The sequence below is a fragment of the Aspergillus oryzae genome, chromosome 3, assembly GCF_000184455.2.
Source record: "Aspergillus oryzae RIB40 DNA, chromosome 3".
Lineage (NCBI taxonomy): Eukaryota > Fungi > Ascomycota > Eurotiomycetes > Eurotiales > Aspergillaceae > Aspergillus > Aspergillus oryzae.
In genome coordinates this window covers 937615-954160 of record NC_036437.1, presented here as the reverse complement: position 1 = coordinate 954160, position 16546 = coordinate 937615, and the positions used below count along the sequence as shown (strand labels likewise).

Here is a 16546-nt window from a genome sequence, read left to right as displayed (position 1 = left end):
GCCCTAAAGTTGGTTGTCGAGCACGTACGACGCCAGCGACCTTAGACGAAGAATTTTTTGGGATCGTTTCAACTCTAAGTCGCTAGTATTTGAAGTCGCGTTGCCATGTTTGCTCCCATGCGCCATGCAAAATACTGTCTGCTCTACGCTTCACCTCCCTTCCTTCTGACCATTTTCCTCCCCCCAGAATCGACCTTTGCCGAACACCGCAAACACCACGAATATGCGAATACAATCCTTGGTTGTGCTGGGGACGGTCTTCTCGGGCGCTATTGCTCATCCTGAGCCTGGTGCTGAACTGTCGTCGAAATGGCCTTCTACCACAACTGGCCCCGTTACAGCGCCAACACCCGCAATACTGCAGGGCAATAACGGCCCAAGAAACAAACGTTACGAACGTGGGTGGCTTTTAGAAAAACGAGATTCAACTACGGAGGATGCTGCAACCACCACAGAAGACATTACCAGCACGACTGAAGAAGCAACAACAACAACAACAGAGGCCACCACGCAGGCTGATACCACGACGGCCCCCACAACCACTGATGCCACAACTACGACGGAGTCCTCGACGACAACCACCTCGAGCACGACTAGCACGACTAGTTCCACCAGCTCGACAACCTCGACAACCTCCTCAACCTCGACCACATCCTCTACATCCCAATCGACGAGTAGCATGACAACGACCACCACAAAGAGCACATCCACTGCCGCCACAACGACCAGCTCGACATTTACTGCGACAACCACAACTAGTGCTGAAATGCGAGAATACAATCGTCGTGGACACATAGCCGCCATCATCACTTTTAGCATACTGGGGGCTATCTTCTTTGGTTACGGTTTCCTTCACTGCTATCTGTCATCACGAAAGAAGCGCCAGATTGCAGCGAGAAAGGCAGCAGCCGAGGCCGGATCAAACTACTCCTTGGTTGCATTGAACGAGGGTGCAAAATCACAAAGTGAGGTTAACTTTGACCGGTCCTCTATGATGTTCGCTTCTCAGTCTCCGTCTCGTACGGATTTGTCTTCCATGGTTCAACAAGGTGCCGGTGCGCAAGGGTATAGCCAGCCAATGACGCGACCTTCATCGCTGGCAGTCAGTGAGACTCTTCACCAAAGTCCGCCAGCTGGTCCGCGCTCTCTTAGTCCCCGGGGAAATTTCATCTAATACAGGGGATCAATCCCTGAGGAACTCTCGCTTTTACAACATGATGTTGTTCAATATGATGTGTGATACGATATTAACGTTGTTTGCACGCGCATAAATCATTTCGCATCAGCGATGTACTATTATATCCACTTTGATATCTTTTTTGCTATTCTCAATATTCTAGTTCGTTTTCTGTCTTACTATACATAGTATTTCTCGGGTCCTAGAAATTACATTATTAGCTACTCTAGTATTTCAAGTTATGACTTTACCACCATGGGGACTGGAATGCAATAGACTCTGCGCGAACAGCTTCCCTTATGCTCTCTATATTCTTTTGTCCACGTCTAACTGACAACCCCTCACTCTGAAACCCAAAGCTCTCATACAACTTGATCCGCTAGTCATGCGCAATTTCTAGGATGCTGAACTCTATTAACTTGATATCTATTGACAAGGAAGTCAGTGGGCCAAAGCATTGAATGACATGGAAAAATGTATGCGCTATAGGGTTAAAGCATCCTCCGCGCGTGGGTTGGCCGCAAGGTGTTAATTTAATACATGACTGCGTAACAGGGTGATAATGAGATCCGACCATGGAATTCTATCGTCTGATATAACAGCGAGGACTGGAACTTGTTGTTGTGAAATAGTATAAGAGCCCTAGTGACGCCAGTGGAGAACTTAATCTGCGAGGTGGGAACTTTCGTGGAGGAAACTGTCGGGATAAGAGAATCTACCCTAGCAAGTAGAGGGTAGAGAGTAAGACGGAGATCAGAAGGGTGACGAAGGCAAGAACAGTGTTTGAAGATAGAGCAAGGTGCAGGGAGAAGGAGGGTAAGCTTTGCTTAGGGTATGACCAGAGTGAGGAGGGAGAGGATTATTCGATTTGCTCCGACGTTGCAAGGCTAATTAAGGGTTGGATGAAGACTGCAGTGTGCGGGCCCAGGCTTCATCAGAGTTGTTTATATGAGTGGTGCCAAAAGCACTCTAGGGATACATGCGCAGATGTTCATAGGAGAAGAGAATCAGGCTAGAGTCCCCTTGGGGTATACGACGACGTCATATGATAGTCGACCGGGGAATTAGTTGCCATGTCTGGAAGTTATATTGCTTGATTGTAGGTTTCTTTGGTAAGAGTTGGAATAAATAGTAGTGAGACATGACATAGTATGCCATTTTCAAGCTGGCTACTTCGTTGAAACGGATACAGCTTTTTCGATATCAGTAATTAAAGATACCTTGCCTAAAGACAACGCCTCGACTCTTTCCAGATCTTATCAATAATATAGGCTACTTCTTCCATTCTTGATCTGCTAGCTCCCGGACATCTTGAACAAGTTCCCCAGGGCACTTCAAAGCAGCGAAATGTCCCCCATCGCCATGCTCTAGACCTCGCATCAACCTTACCAATTCGTAATGGAATAAATAGAAAGGTGGTGGGGGGTGCTACCTTGATAATATACCACCTTTCCAGTCATTTCCACCATGCGCTTCGACGAGTGCTCAGTATCCCCTAAGAATGAGCTGTACCCGAAGCGCACCTTGAGCGAATTGGAACAAAAGTCCGTGGTGAACTCGACGAATTCCTCGTTTGGGAGATTTTCAGAAAAGCATTGCGTGGATGGCATGATGAGAATCTTGTCATGAAGTCCGATTCTAATGGTATGGGGCTGCCACAACATTGTTAGTACCGAGTCAATCAATATCCAACAATCCAAAACAGAGAAGTACGAACTCGAGTGCGCATGCACACAGCATAACCGAGGTGATTCTCATACCGGTCCTCCTTCCTTTCAGCGATAGCATGTTCGCGCTCTGTCCAACTCTTGGCGTTATTGGGCATTTCACTCGGAATGAAGTTGAAGTGGATCAACTTGCATGACGGCGTGCAGCGCATCCCGAGCTCGCGTCCCACGAAATGTCGCGTACCACCACATTGGACCATATACTCGTTGTAACCGAGCTTTTTCATTACGGAGTCAAAGAGTCTCACAGTGTCCTGTAACGTCCATCCGGCCTTGGGAGGCCAGTTGGAGCAGCAGAATCCGGGCACACTGGGCACGACCACATGGAGCGCTTGCTCGTTCTCATTCACAGGATGCAACATAGGGCCCCAAACCCTACTGAACTCGTAGAAAACTGCGGGCCACCAATTAATAAGGAGAAGGGGGATTGCATTGGCGGTCTTGGAGCGGGAATGCCGGAAGTGAATCTGAACGGCTTCAAATTCGCCGATGTAATGGGAGGGTTCATTGATTTTGTCTTGTACAAAGTACCAGTCGAAATCATCAGTCCATTTCTCATAAAGATCGTCCGTCCAGTTGTATTCCGGTCCTGTAGTAGATAGACCGGTTACTATGTCATGCTGCCAGAGTCACGTCGTACGAGTCAGATAAGATGTACTCACCGTATCGAGTTCCAGCACCGGGCACGATTTCCTGACCTGGTAATCTCGTATCTCTTGGCTTTCGCTTGAGACGCTCTCCTCGTTCCCTGGGAATCTTCACGGTGAACTCGCGAATTTCTGGGCTAGTCATCTTGTAAGAATGCAGTGTATGCTTGATGAGACAATAGTAGAAAAGGATAGGAGTTAGGGTGTCGGGATAGGCAACGAAAGAGTCTTTCAGATTCCCATGACAGTGGTGAAGGTAATTTATACGTAGCCTACAACTTGAATATCCCGCAAGGTCGTCATCATGAGACCGTCTCTCAGGGCTTTTGCTTGTTAACGTCACTGATAAACCTATCCATTGTATGTATACTTTATTCAACTCCTGTTAGCGTCAGCTCAACTACTATTAGAATTGCTTAGAGATGTTCCTACCCTCAGTAATTATGCGTTGCTGGTGTACAGTTCTGCTATTTTGGAAGTTATGTCTACCTGCTGCCGTGCCTTCACATCATTGAGATACGATAAAGGAATGCAATCGAGCATAGTATTTGGCCAAGACTTTCGGAAGACGTTCAACTACCATCTACGGTCTTACTCAGTACTATCGTTTCCATCTGCAATGCTGTTCTAACCACCTTCTAAATCGGTGACCCTGCAGCAGCACTTCATCTTTAGACCTCGGCAATCGGACCAGGATCCTTGTCACTATCTCGGACAACCTACCTAGAACATCAGCTATCTCCCGTTTAGGTAAACAAGTAACGGGGCACCAAAGCACTAGTTTTACTATGTACAGGACATGACTCATGACATTCTCGATGTTTATTTAACCCATGGCATTTGGGTAAATATGCCCACATGACACAGATTATATGATAAAAGTCCCTAAACATCATTGCCGGCTAACAGCGTATGCCAAAAGCCTAGTTGCCGCCCTCAAAAGTATGCCCGTTGTCCATCGCCCATGTTCACACCCCGCTGTTGGTAGAAAGCTTCCATTTTCACTTCTTTCCCGTCCGGGGGACTCCCAGCATCATATTGATATATACCACCATATCACATTTCAGCTCTCGTCAAACAGCATTCAACCTAAGCAGCCCCTTACATGCCAAAGGTAACTGCACCAAGTACGTTCGGCCTGGACCAAGTCTTTCTTCTCATCTCCTTATTAGACAGCTTGAGGGGCCGGTCGTCTCTCACAACCTTCGGCCGTGGCGTGTTCTTATCTTGTTCTGGTGATTCATTGGGCTGGTCGATCGGCCGTGACGGCAGGCTGTGGGAGTCGATTTCTTTCGAGGAACGGAAACACATTGTAGGTACGACGGCAAAAGAGGTAATGATAACAGGCGTTGTTTTTGCTTTCGGTATAGTAGGCACCAACCAAGGTTCTTTATTCCAGTATATCAGAGGGAGTCTTTCACTAAATGAAGACAGTGTTATTTCCTGACTGAAAGTCTAAGTGGAAATAGTAAATGCCCCATGGATTTATATACAGGACTTCCAAACCATTCATCTACGTCATCTGGCCATTCGAGGAGCCAGTGTCTTTCTATTTAGATCGTCGTGTGTACGATGCCTCGCCAAGCCACCATTTCAGTACTGGCAGCAAATGAAGGTGATCGATATAGTGGACCTATTGCCCGGAAATGGGGCCGAAGTCAAGCATTAGGCTTGGCAATACGACCTATGCCCGTGCAATTTTCTAGGCTAATACTTCTGGTTGTATTAAGAGCAACTGACCCGAGGCCGCGCACAGCACGATGGCAAGGAATAGCCTTGTCGCGCCTATATGCGTGTGACAAAATTGAAGCTTCTATTTCCGACCCGACTTCGCACGAAAAGAATTTATCCTAGGGAAGGCCTCAACCTAGTCACATGCTGCTTTAACATGAGCATCTCCGATCGCGATCTTTCTCCACATAAGAGAGTCTGAGCTTAGCATGGCGTCGTGGTGCAATCCTTCGCCGGAGATCTACAAACTTGGCGCTGTATCTTGAGGCATTAGGCCATAGAGCAGGTGCCCTTCTTGTAGCGTTCGCACGACTGCGCAAAGAGGGTGAACGAACCTGACATTCCCTCTCTGTACAGATCTTTCGTTCCCAAATTTCATCTTGTCCCTTTCGAAAACAGTGTCCTTCTCAGCTGCAATTCGCTCCCGTCGCTCCCACGTTGATCGAAGACATCGCGTTTGAGATAATAAGGATGCCACTATAAATTCTCAAGAGTGTTTATTCTTTCAACATGTGAACGACACTAGATCGAGTATTAATGAAAGTTTCAGTGTCCACCAGCAAGAGTTCCTAACGATGTGGGGTGGTGGAGAAAGCGAACAGCCTGGTGGTATATTGGATGAGCATATCACGGCCAGTCCTGTTGTTGCATTTTCGCATCTTCGTGAAAGAGGCGGGATACTATGTGTCGTTGAAACATCCGTACCTCATCATATTGCATGTTTGCCCCTCTTTTACAGTAATGTTCTAGGCTACGGATCTAGGGCTGTAGGGTTTGGGGAACTGATAAACCGCACGCCAGATTACTTTTTCGGCCTTGGTCGTCGAGTTCACTTTAAACACGATCGCTGAATTCCATAGAGAACAACACTTCCATTCCAGGAGGGAATTGCCCATCAAAGCGTCCCTTCTGAGGTTAACGAGCTTAAACAAGGGTACTATATAGTCCACAGACGTACTCAGAGCTTATGCGGACGTCTTTTGTAGCAAGTCGGATAACCCCTAGGGAGGAAACGAAAGAGGATGCAACCTAGTATCTCAGTGAGTTAACTGTATCTTTTCAGATCCCTCTCCGACGCAAAATTACATCCAATCGCACATGTTGGTAGCTGTTTGCTTTCCACAAAACATCCATTTCGTGGATGGCGAGATATACCGAGCCATGACAGTTGTTAAACAGAGTGCAGCAGCACCCATATCAGGATGTGTATCTTTACGACGTTGGCCTTGGAAATGAGGAGCTACTTTGAGTGGAACTACTCACGATACTCGTTCATATGGACACTGTCTGATGGATAGCAACATTGAACAGCATCCCATAATCACCATAAGTCCTACGCTCGATGTGCCCCACTCTTTCGCGCATCCCTTACCTTTCAAATCGATCTGCTAACTATTTAATATCGTATTGTAGGTTATGCTCTTCCCATTCCTGGCTCCACGGCACGAAAGGATTCGAATTACAGGTTTGCAGGTCCGACCTTTATCGTTTTTAGTCCTACAATTTTAGTTCCTGGCCCCTGGCCACGCGGCACCTAATGTGATACCAAATCCAGTATAGACACCTCGTGCCTTGTGCTATAGCAATAGATCATGCGATGCCACAGGAAGCACTCCAATTATAAGGACCAGGCGGGTCCCTCTTGGCATTGGGATTGTCCTTTCACGCGGCTGGATCTCCAGACAACCGGTTTGTCTTCCCGTGTTAGCTGGGGCATTAGATCTTATGACTGGAATACGATCCAACAGACCAAAAAGGTCAAGCTGAACAGAGTTGCATGCCGACCAGCATGTAGAGTAGTGGAGATGTTTGAGAAAACCCTTGGTGTCTCTCCGCTTATTGGAGGAACCGTCAACCGGTCGATGAGGGTTCGTATTCGGCAATTCTAGCCCACAGACCAAGACACAAGATTATTGGAAAACGTACAGTCTGGACTCTGGCCAGAATTAGGTTCTTGCCGTATCACTGTGATTTTCAATCTGACTGCATCTGCACCAATCATTGTAAGCTGGATATATCGCACCTGCAGTAGGGTGTCATTGCAGAGGGTCCTTGGCATGATTTATGTATGGGTTTTCGAAACACGACCAATAGATTTCCGTGATATGTCTCAGATAATTCATTTGATTGTGCACTATTGCTGTGAAAAGCTGAGCTGAGATTTTAGTCTCTGGGCTCTCCACTTTTACGGTCACCGATTGAGTTTATAAAGTGAGTTCTGGTGCCGATATTGACTCTTCGTTCGTTTGTCCATCGTTCTTGCAATTATATTTCGTCATCCCAAGTACGGTTCAAAATGCTGTTCGGGGTAGCTTTGCTCTTTCTAGGAGCTGTCGCTGCCAACCCGGGTTTGTCCTGCCACTATCTCTATCCCGTAGAAGTGCTAAGTGTCTGTCGCAGTCATACCCAGGGAAGATGGTAGCTCTACTCCCACTCCCACTCCGACTATTTCAAGTAGTACACCCATCTCTGCGCCATCCGATGCATGCGCCACCTCATCAACAAGTAGCCAGTGGCTAAGCGTATGCGATACCACTATTTTCTGGCCAACATCGACCAACTACTACTACGGCCCGACCACCGGCCCCGAGGCATCCGCAGTCTCCTGCAATGCCGAATGGGTCGAATTCGACGGACGCGCCACCGGCCTAGAATCCCTCGGCGCAACGTCCACTTCCACCATCTACAGTACCTACACCACCAGCACGGGAGCCTGCAACACCCAAATCTGGGGCGAAGGCTGGGACGACCCCCACACAGGCCCAGTGACCACGCTATGTGACGGGATCCCCCGAGCCCTGGGTCCCCGAGAATACTCGACCACATACTGGCCAGGCACAGGACCCTGCAGCTCATTCATAGCGACCGAAACCACCACAACCCTAGTCTATCGATCCCCATCACCAACGCCCAGCTGCTCGCTAAACACCGAAGAATGCATCCCTATCTGGCAAACCTACACCAGCCTCCGCGACGCCTACTACGCCTCCATCACAACCGCAACCCCAGGCGATACCAACAGCCCAATCGCCCCCGGAAGCTGTCCATCCACGAAAAGGAACTACACAGAGCAGGACCCCTGCACAAACTGCCACTTTCTCCCCGGAACCGCAACCCTCTTCTACTGGCCCGTAACCACCACCAACGGCGACCTCTGTCTGCAGAACGGAAGCACCGTCCCCGCAACAGCCACCGGAGAAGGCCCCAACACAGCCATCGTAAACGGCAACACCTTCGTCTCACCCAGCATCTACGTCTCCTTCACAAGCATCTACGCCCGCAGCAACCGACGCGCCCACCCCGGTGGTTCCTGCGGCGGCGAATACGAAGACGTGATCATCTCCGTCGATCCCAAGGCCGTATCCTCCTATCGCAGCCACGTCAACGCCAAATACCCGACTATCGGAACCGCGTATCCCTTCGAGTACGATGAGTTCCAGCCCCATGAAGTCGGGAATTATACGATGTCCCTGATCCCCTGGGAGAAGTACCAGGGCGCCTCGCAGTGTCCGTTCCGTGGTGGGAATAAGTGTACTATGATTCGGGATGATTATATGCCCTGGATGGGTATCCCGGAGGGTGTTATGACCCAGATCGACCCGAGATGGACGGAATGTGATCGGGAATGGTATATTCCGCCTGTGAGTATGGTGCCTCTTGTGGGCGATCTGGAGTCCCTGCCTACTGGGGCTGCGGAGGCGAGGGTTCCCACGCCTACGCCGGCGGTGCCTGAGTCGGGGGTTGCTGTGCCTACGCCAGAGGCTACTTTATGGTAGTTTTTGTTGCTTCGCTGATCCTAGCGATGTACATAACGTCCGTAGTTGTACATCTCCAATACGATACCCCAATGAGCAAAACAGAACACATCATAAATAAAATATCAATATATTAAATATAAACCCTCACATACAAATCCGAAACCCGAAAGACAAAGACAAAACTCAAGAAGTCAACCACTTCTCAATCCTCTTCGTCAACGCCACACACTTATTATCCACATAAATCGTATAATAATGCGCCGCATAAACCACCACCGTCCCCAGCACAATCCCCGAAGCCCACCAAGCCACATGAAACGACATCGGATCCGTCGCTGCCGCCTCCACACTCCCCGGATACGCCGTGCCATTTCCCAGTAACCAGAGATAATTCCTGAGCGGATCGCGCAACAGATGATAGATGGCCTGGTGCACTAGATACAGCGAGAAGGAGATCTTGCCGAGATACTGCACGGGCCTGGTATTAAATGGGCGCTGCAGCAGGGGGGATTCGCCGATCGCGTAGACCAGGAGGGCCGAGCCGACAACTTTCCAGCACCAGTGGATGAGTTGCCAGTCGTCGTGCCATTTGGCCGGGTGGAAGACGGAGAGCCATTGGTAGCCTGGGGTTAGCTTGCCGTCGTCTCCTAGGCAGAGGAGGTGGTAGCCGAGGAGGAACGAGATGGTGGTGGTGATGCGGGCGAGGGTGAAGTTCTTGCGGTTGAGGAGGTGGGATTTCCAGTTGGAGCGCGATAATGGGAAGAAGGGCAGTTTCTCCTCATCGTCGGTGGCGGTGGTTTGGGTCGAGCCGTTTCCGGTTGCTGGGGTGGCTGCTGCTGCTGCACGTTCGGCGAGGAAGAGGCCCCAGATGAAGCCGAAGGTATCCCAGAGGCCGTACCAGAGGAAATAGAGAGATAGTAGAGGTAGAAACCAGAGCCGTAGTTTGGGCCGCCAGGCGGCTAGGCCGACCAGGAGGACGAAGACGACGTTGGATCCGCGGAATTCGACTGGCATGGTCCAAAGCTGGCCATTGAACCCTCCGTTGTACGCGAAGGCGATGATGTTCAAGCTATCGGTCATGTAGAGGAAGAGCCATTCAACGTGGGCCCACGGTGCCTTCCACGGCTCGAGCCCCTTTAGGAGGTCCTCGTCGAAGGTCCAGTTGTAGAGATTGAAGAAAAACAGCAGTTGACTGATCGTCGCCATGACCAGAACTGGCAAGTAAATACGAAATGGCCTCCGCAGGACGGCGGAGGAGATCCGCGTGTAATATTGCTGACTGGGTCGGGCTTTCAGGATATTAATGGAGATCGCATAGCCCGAGATTACCATGAACAGCGTCACCATCGCATGAGCGGAAAAGAGAATGCGGATGGGAGGCAGTTGAACGAAGCGGCGGTTTCCCTCCGGGGGGTCTGCCCAGAAGGACACGAATGGGTGCCAGACCTCTCCCATGAAGTAGTGGTCGAATGCCACGATCGCGGCTGCGATGCCTCGCAGGCCGTCCAGCCATTTAGTGCGCTCCATGATGGAGAGAGGAAATGGTTCCCCTTGCGGTGCGCTTAACGAGTGGTGTAGTTACTAGGATTCCTGAGCCAGCTTACATGGGCATAATTTAAACGAGTGAATGATGATCAGAAGAGACTCATCAGGGTCCAAACTTCCAGCGAGGGGTTTAAATCTCACGCCGTGAGGCTGAGAAAGAAGCCGTTAATTGGATCCAGGGGAAAGTCTGGGTTTAGTCTCCTTTTTTTAGAACTGAACTCTCGGGTTTTTATGCAGTGGCCCCCAAATATTGCAGAATTAGTCTCGTAATGGCACCAATAATCGCCAGTCCTCTCGCCAGACTATTTCCGTAGTGACCAGTTCAGGACTAATTCGGATTAATTTAACATCACTACGGGTCTTATTGATCTTTTCACTGCCCCTGATTGCCCACTGCTAGAATTTCTTAGTTTAGGGAAATTAGGGCTAAGTGGTCCCTGCAGCCAATGTTTTGTCATACTTCGTATCCACTGACTTACATTTCTCGTATCGGTGATGGTCAGGCCTGCGGAACAACCGATGGGTCTTCCGAATGACAATAACCAAAGAACAATGCCAAGTAGCAAGTGCCGAATGGCAGGACCACGACAATCCGTCCCCAGATTGATATGAGACTGCCAGGATTGCGGCTCTTGGGCGGATCTGCGATCTCGATTTCTTCGCTGTTGAAGGATTTGATCAGGCCCACTTTCCAGACACCTGGCCAATCACATCCATGGAATACCAGGCATTGCTTCTCACGGTTGATATCTCTTCAACCAATGCTAAAGGGCCAGTTCAACACGATCATGGCTTTCTAATCATTATCTCCTATACGGAGTACTGTTATATCGACTTACCTTGGAGAATGTCTGTCCCATTGATGTGGCAAAGCGGCGCTGCCAATGAGTGATCCTTACCCGATACGGTATATATTTGATATCCATCCTCATGCATATGAACATAATATTTTGAAAGCGCTAAAGACGTAGGGTTACATTCAACTCTCCACAGTCACATGAAGTCTGAGTGAAACAAAAACAACCCGTTCATTTGGGTACTCCCCTCTCCCATCTTCAAAAGTCTCCAAAATGTCACTGCAAGTTCCCCGGGAGCCACTTCTCTCCCTTCTCTTCCAGGTATGGAAGAGCCATCCCACCAAAACCATCATCCGAGATCTCTCCGACGGATACGAAACTACTGTAGAACAGTTCTTGTACGATGTGTTGACCACACGTGAGCGGATCCTCGAGTCTCTTGACTCACAGGTCAAAGACCGCCTCAAGGGCGTGGATACAGACGTTTTCGTGGGTGTTCTGGTTGGCCCAGGACATGAATTTGCCGTTCTGGCTTTTGCTCTGTACAGCATTGGAGCGGTCATTGTTCCTCTGTGTAAGCTATTTATTATGCTAGTCCCGTCCAGTAATACGGAGTCATAATCCTAATACTTTCGTGAAACCATCAGCACCGGCGCTCCATCCAGAGGAAGGGAAATACTTTTTAGGGCTATGCAATGCAGTCCTTACGATCACGGTGCCGGCCACAAAGGACAAAGCCAAAGCCATCTCTGACCTGACTGGTCTTCCAACCTTGAACATCAACGTGACAGAGTCAGTTAGGCCGGCTACTCTTAAATTCTCATTGCAACCGGAAGGAGGACCCCTGATCAACGCGGACAAGGGATTCGTGCTTCTTTACACGTCCGGAACTACCGGTACCCCAAAGGGAGTTCTTCATTCCCGGCGAGGGGCCGAGACAGCCTATGTAGACAGCATCAGGTTGTTCGGTTTGACTCCAAGTGACACCTGGGCGCATTTTTCTCCGGTCCATTGGGCTGCTGGGTGGCTGTTCCTGTTTCACACCATTCTGGCCGGTGCGTGTCTTGAATTCTGTAGCTCTGTGTTTAGTCCGGATTGGCTGTTGGAACGGTGGGAGAAGAAAGCCGGACCAGAGGACGGCCTAACGGCTGTGTTTCTTGTTCCTTCAGGGCTTCAAGCCGTCGGAGAGAAGTTGGAGGCGGTTCGGAAGGAAGGCCCACCGGGAAGGTATGACCGTATTCTTCAAGGTCTGAGGGGAATGCGCTTGATCTGCTCTGGAGGTGCGAGGGTGACCCCGGAATTGAGGAGTGAGTGGATGGAGCTGCGGGGTGGTAAGCCCTTGATGGTAGCATATGGGATGTCTGAGGTGTTGGCGTTCGTCGTTGCTGCTGACTGGGACTCGGGCGTGGATCTCCCTATGGTAGGCCTTGGACGATTACTCTGCAGTCTGTTGGCTGACACTGAGAACTAGGACTGCTGTGGTCGGGTCCGTCGCCATGTGCATCTAAAGCTTAATGAAGCAGGTGAAATATGTATCAAATCCCCTGCGAGATTTAAAAGGTGAGAGATTCGATCCTTACATACTTCAAAAGACTGACATGATGCATTGAAGGTATATAGCGGAGGACCCAACTGTAATGAACGGGATTTTTGATGCCGAGGGATATTGGAAAACCGGGGACATGGGTAAGCTAGAAGGAGAGTTGGTTTATATCTTTGGTCGGTCGTCTCAGGACAGTAAGTAACGCTCTACTAAGAGTCGTCCCGGAACTGACTATTGTAGTCATTCGATTTTGCGGGTGGAAGATCCTCGCACCGGAGGTCGAAAGCGAGCTGGCTAAACATCCATTTATATCAGAGGCCATCGTACTCGGCATCCAGGATACCTCTGCCGGCCAGCTCGTCGCTGCGCTTGTGGTTATAAATGATGATACTCCCGAAGGTAATAGTCTGGAACTCTCCGCAATGCGCAGGTGGTTGGCGGTCGAGAGACAGATGAATGCATACAAGTTACCCACGGTCCTGCGGCTGGTGAGAAAGAACCAGGAATTACCAATGACGCTGTCTGGAAAATTCATTAAGCGAAGGATCCGAGATATCTTCTTCAATCAAGAAGAACTAAAGAGCGATCGCGTCCAGGTGCATGACCTTTCGACTAATGAACCGGACATCGGCGACCGGCCATTTGACTGGGCGGGAATTCAGGCGAAATGACAGGTAGCTACTGTTATCAAAGTGTGTAAATAGAGGCCGATATACACACACTGTAGAGCGATGACTCTAGATACGACGGAGAAGCAAACACCACGGCAAGTGTTAGATAGATTTCATATAAACTCATGAAATGTGTAATCCGGCCAGGTGTTACTTGGATATGCCACATCTTGTAATGCAACATTTGGACACGGCGATAATAGTGGGAAGAAGAATAAAAATGAACCAGCGGACAGTCTCGATAGATAAAACAAGAGGGTAATTTTCAGTGACCCGACAAAGCTTTGGTCATGCTCCTTTGCTCGTCGTCCATATCTATGGCCCAGGCCATGAGCCCTCGTAATCCCTTTCTCCTAGCATAGTCCACTTTTATCTTGATGGTCTGTGGATCGTCGTAACTAGAGTATCATAGCCAGGACATTAATCGAAATCCCCGCAAAGGAAAGGAATAACTCACGAGACCCAATTGTCCCCGCCCCATGTTAGATGCTGAACCGAGCCAGCCTGGTCAAACACCGGTTTTGCACCGCCAGATATGATATCCTGTATCTCTGTTCAAGAAAGTACAAGTTAGAGATGTGATGCGGGAGTGAGGTATTGTCACATACCCGTGTAAGACAAATAGCCTGCAGTCTTGACGCATTGTCCCTCAGCTCCCGGTCCTACAAACGGACAGCCGGGTTGTGTGCATCCTCCACTCGCCAATTTTACGCTGCGACCGTAGAAAGCCGTCCCCAAGACAACTTTATTTGGTGCTACACCAGCCTGAAGGTAATTCTCTACCCCTTTGTTGACATCGGTCAAGTTCGTATGCCCGGCGGCCTTTTTGTCGCTCTCCCATGTGCCGTGGATATCATACGCCATGACGTTAATCCAGTCCACAGCCTCAGAGGCACTCTTCAGATCGTAGTTCTGCAAGTAATAAGAAGCCAAGGGTGCTGCGAACGTTATCACGTATTTGTTTTGGAATTGCTGCCGCATCTCCTGCAGAAGTTTCGTGAAATCCTCTTTGTCGGTTGGGCGGCCACCTCTCTCTTCGGCTCCAGGGTATTCCCAATCGATGTCAACACCGTCGAACCCGTATTGAGATAGAAAGCTAAACAGATTTGTGATGAACATTTGTCGATTGGCGGACGAGGATACCATGGTAGTAAATACCTCGCGGTATGGCCCGGGGTCAGTATGTGTCCATCCCTAAAGGACGGTCAGCAAGGAGCATGGAGTTGAAGGGAATCTTACCCCAAGAGCAACAAGGACCTTCAAATTCGAATTCTTCTTTTTGACATCCGTGACCTGCCTGAACAAGCCTTCTTCGGTATCTGGCATGGGTAGTACTTTATAGGTATTCGGGGCGAGGAATCCAAATGAAAAGATGAGATGCGTGAGTGATTCCACGGGGATTTCCTCCGGCTTCATGGTAGCACAGGGCTTGCCCATGTTCCATCCCTGCCAGTAACCCGCGATAACCTTACCAGTACTGTCTCCTGAGTTGCCCGGTGTTAGTTGAGCGATAGGGGGAGTACTCGATGGAGTACTGGGCACGGGTGTCGGGTGAGTAGTTGGCTGGGAAATTATCGGGGAGCTTGACATTCTGCATGGTCCTTTACTTGATGGAGCAGGGACTTGGGTGGTTTGCGGTTGGCCTTGCTGAAAAGTATCCGGTTGATGACCTGACGTGTCCTTTGGTAGGGCACAGTTGGATTGGCATCCAGTACCACAGTACTCACTACTCGTGCCGCAAAAGCCCCATTTGCTGTGTTCCTGGAGTTACTCATATGCATGACAAGGAAGAATGCTTGACGTACGAACAACAGGCATTGTCAGGGCAAGTAGCACCTGGTACAGCAGCGTCTGCACCACACTCAGCCACACTGCGCCCGACAGAATGACCAAAGCTAAGTCGACGACGCAGGGCTTTCTCGTGGATGTTATGTTTAATGGGGTTGCCAGCAACCTCTAGAACTCCCTGGAGTACGAGAAAAGTAATCAAATATTGTAGAAGGAGCGACATGACCAAACAGGGTCCTTGCAAAAGAACGTAAGAAGTGAATATTTCCCTCGAAGTCGCAGACTTTCAGAGGGCCTTGAGGAGGCAATCTCAGGTTTGGGGGAGACAGCGACTGATATACCTTTTATGAGCTTTATCTATAAACCCCGCAGGCAGAACATATTCTGTACTACGAGACATATACTGCCATCCCTTCATTTCGGGCTGCTGATGAGGCCCTATGAGCGTCCAGTTGGTGCGGTAGGACAAGCGAAGGGATCTGTTTGGCTGAAATTTTTAAACTAGCTGAAGGCACGAGTATCTCGCATCGTTATCGAGCCAATGACCCTTCGTATTAACATGAATAACAATCTATACTGATGAGACTGTTGACTAGGCGGTTAGCATCGTGTTTAATCCATATACGGCGTTTCAGCACCGCAGATCATTGGATCTCTAGCGTCTTATGGCTAGGATAGGTACCGTCCACACTTATATTCCAACAGTCAAATGATCCATACACGTGGAGTCAAAGAGATTACAGGACCGATCGTGTAACAAAGTGACTGACCCGGTCGTTGATAGTCCCTGACAAAGAAAGAGAGGATGGAATATGTGTGTCATTATTTGGTTGCACGAAACGGCGCCTCGTTAGGCATGTACAATAAGAATGTACCCTTGGCAATAGGCCCACACCTTCGTGTGTTAACGCCCTCTTTCTCCGCATGAGACACGCAGCGACAGGCTTGTTATCGGGCTTCCTTCTTATGGAGGCGTCTGGACCCGTTCCCGGGAATCCATGGATTTTAATCGTCACTTGAAACACCCCGGAGTATGGTTGTGCGAGCATGTTCAGGATATACCAATCCCCGCACTATGCAAAGCCGACGGGACATGGGTTTAGTGTATCCTTGAGCAACCAAAAGTGAGGGTCAGGTCTATAAGTCATTCGTTTCGATCGTC

At 49.4% G+C, this 16546-nt stretch overlaps 5 protein-coding genes across 5 annotated transcripts; 2 read left to right on the top strand and 3 right to left on the bottom strand.

Annotated features, from left to right (window-relative positions):
• Positions 1 to 223: 223 nt before the first annotated feature.
• Positions 224 to 1174, top strand: AO090023000373 (uncharacterized protein; the record flags this gene model as incomplete). Its single annotated transcript, XM_001820878.1, has 1 exon — positions 224 to 1174. One exon carries the CDS (start codon positions 224 to 226, stop codon positions 1172 to 1174), a length of 951 nt encoding a protein of 316 aa, XP_001820930.1.
• A 1684-nt stretch (positions 1175 to 2858) lies between these two features.
• AO090023000372 (epoxide hydrolase family protein) lies at positions 2859 to 3696 on the bottom strand (the record flags this gene model as incomplete). The annotated part of the gene is made up of 2 exons (XM_001820877.3): positions 2859 to 3493; positions 3567 to 3696. 2 exons carry the CDS (start codon positions 3694 to 3696, stop codon positions 2859 to 2861), a joined length of 765 nt encoding a protein of 254 aa, XP_001820929.3.
• Positions 3697 to 7578: 3882 nt separating this feature from the next.
• On the top strand, positions 7579 to 9058 carry AO090023000371 (uncharacterized protein; the record flags this gene model as incomplete). The annotated part of the gene is made up of 2 exons (XM_001820876.3): positions 7579 to 7630; positions 7683 to 9058. The coding sequence occupies 2 exons, from the start codon at positions 7579 to 7581 to the stop codon at positions 9056 to 9058; spliced, it is 1428 nt and encodes a 475-aa protein (XP_001820928.1).
• Positions 9059 to 9223: 165 nt separating this feature from the next.
• Positions 9224 to 10567, bottom strand: AO090023000370 (acyltransferase family protein; the record flags this gene model as incomplete). The annotated part of the gene is made up of 1 exon (XM_001820875.1): positions 9224 to 10567. One exon carries the CDS (start codon positions 10565 to 10567, stop codon positions 9224 to 9226), a length of 1344 nt encoding a protein of 447 aa, XP_001820927.1.
• Positions 10568 to 13861: 3294 nt separating this feature from the next.
• Positions 13862 to 15186, bottom strand: AO090023000367 (glycoside hydrolase family 18 protein; the record flags this gene model as incomplete). Its single annotated transcript, XM_023235565.1, has 4 exons — positions 13862 to 13994; positions 14054 to 14147; positions 14205 to 14790; positions 14836 to 15186. The coding sequence occupies 4 exons, from the start codon at positions 15184 to 15186 to the stop codon at positions 13862 to 13864; spliced, it is 1164 nt and encodes a 387-aa protein (XP_023090575.1).
• Between the last annotated feature and the right edge of the window lie 1360 nt (positions 15187 to 16546).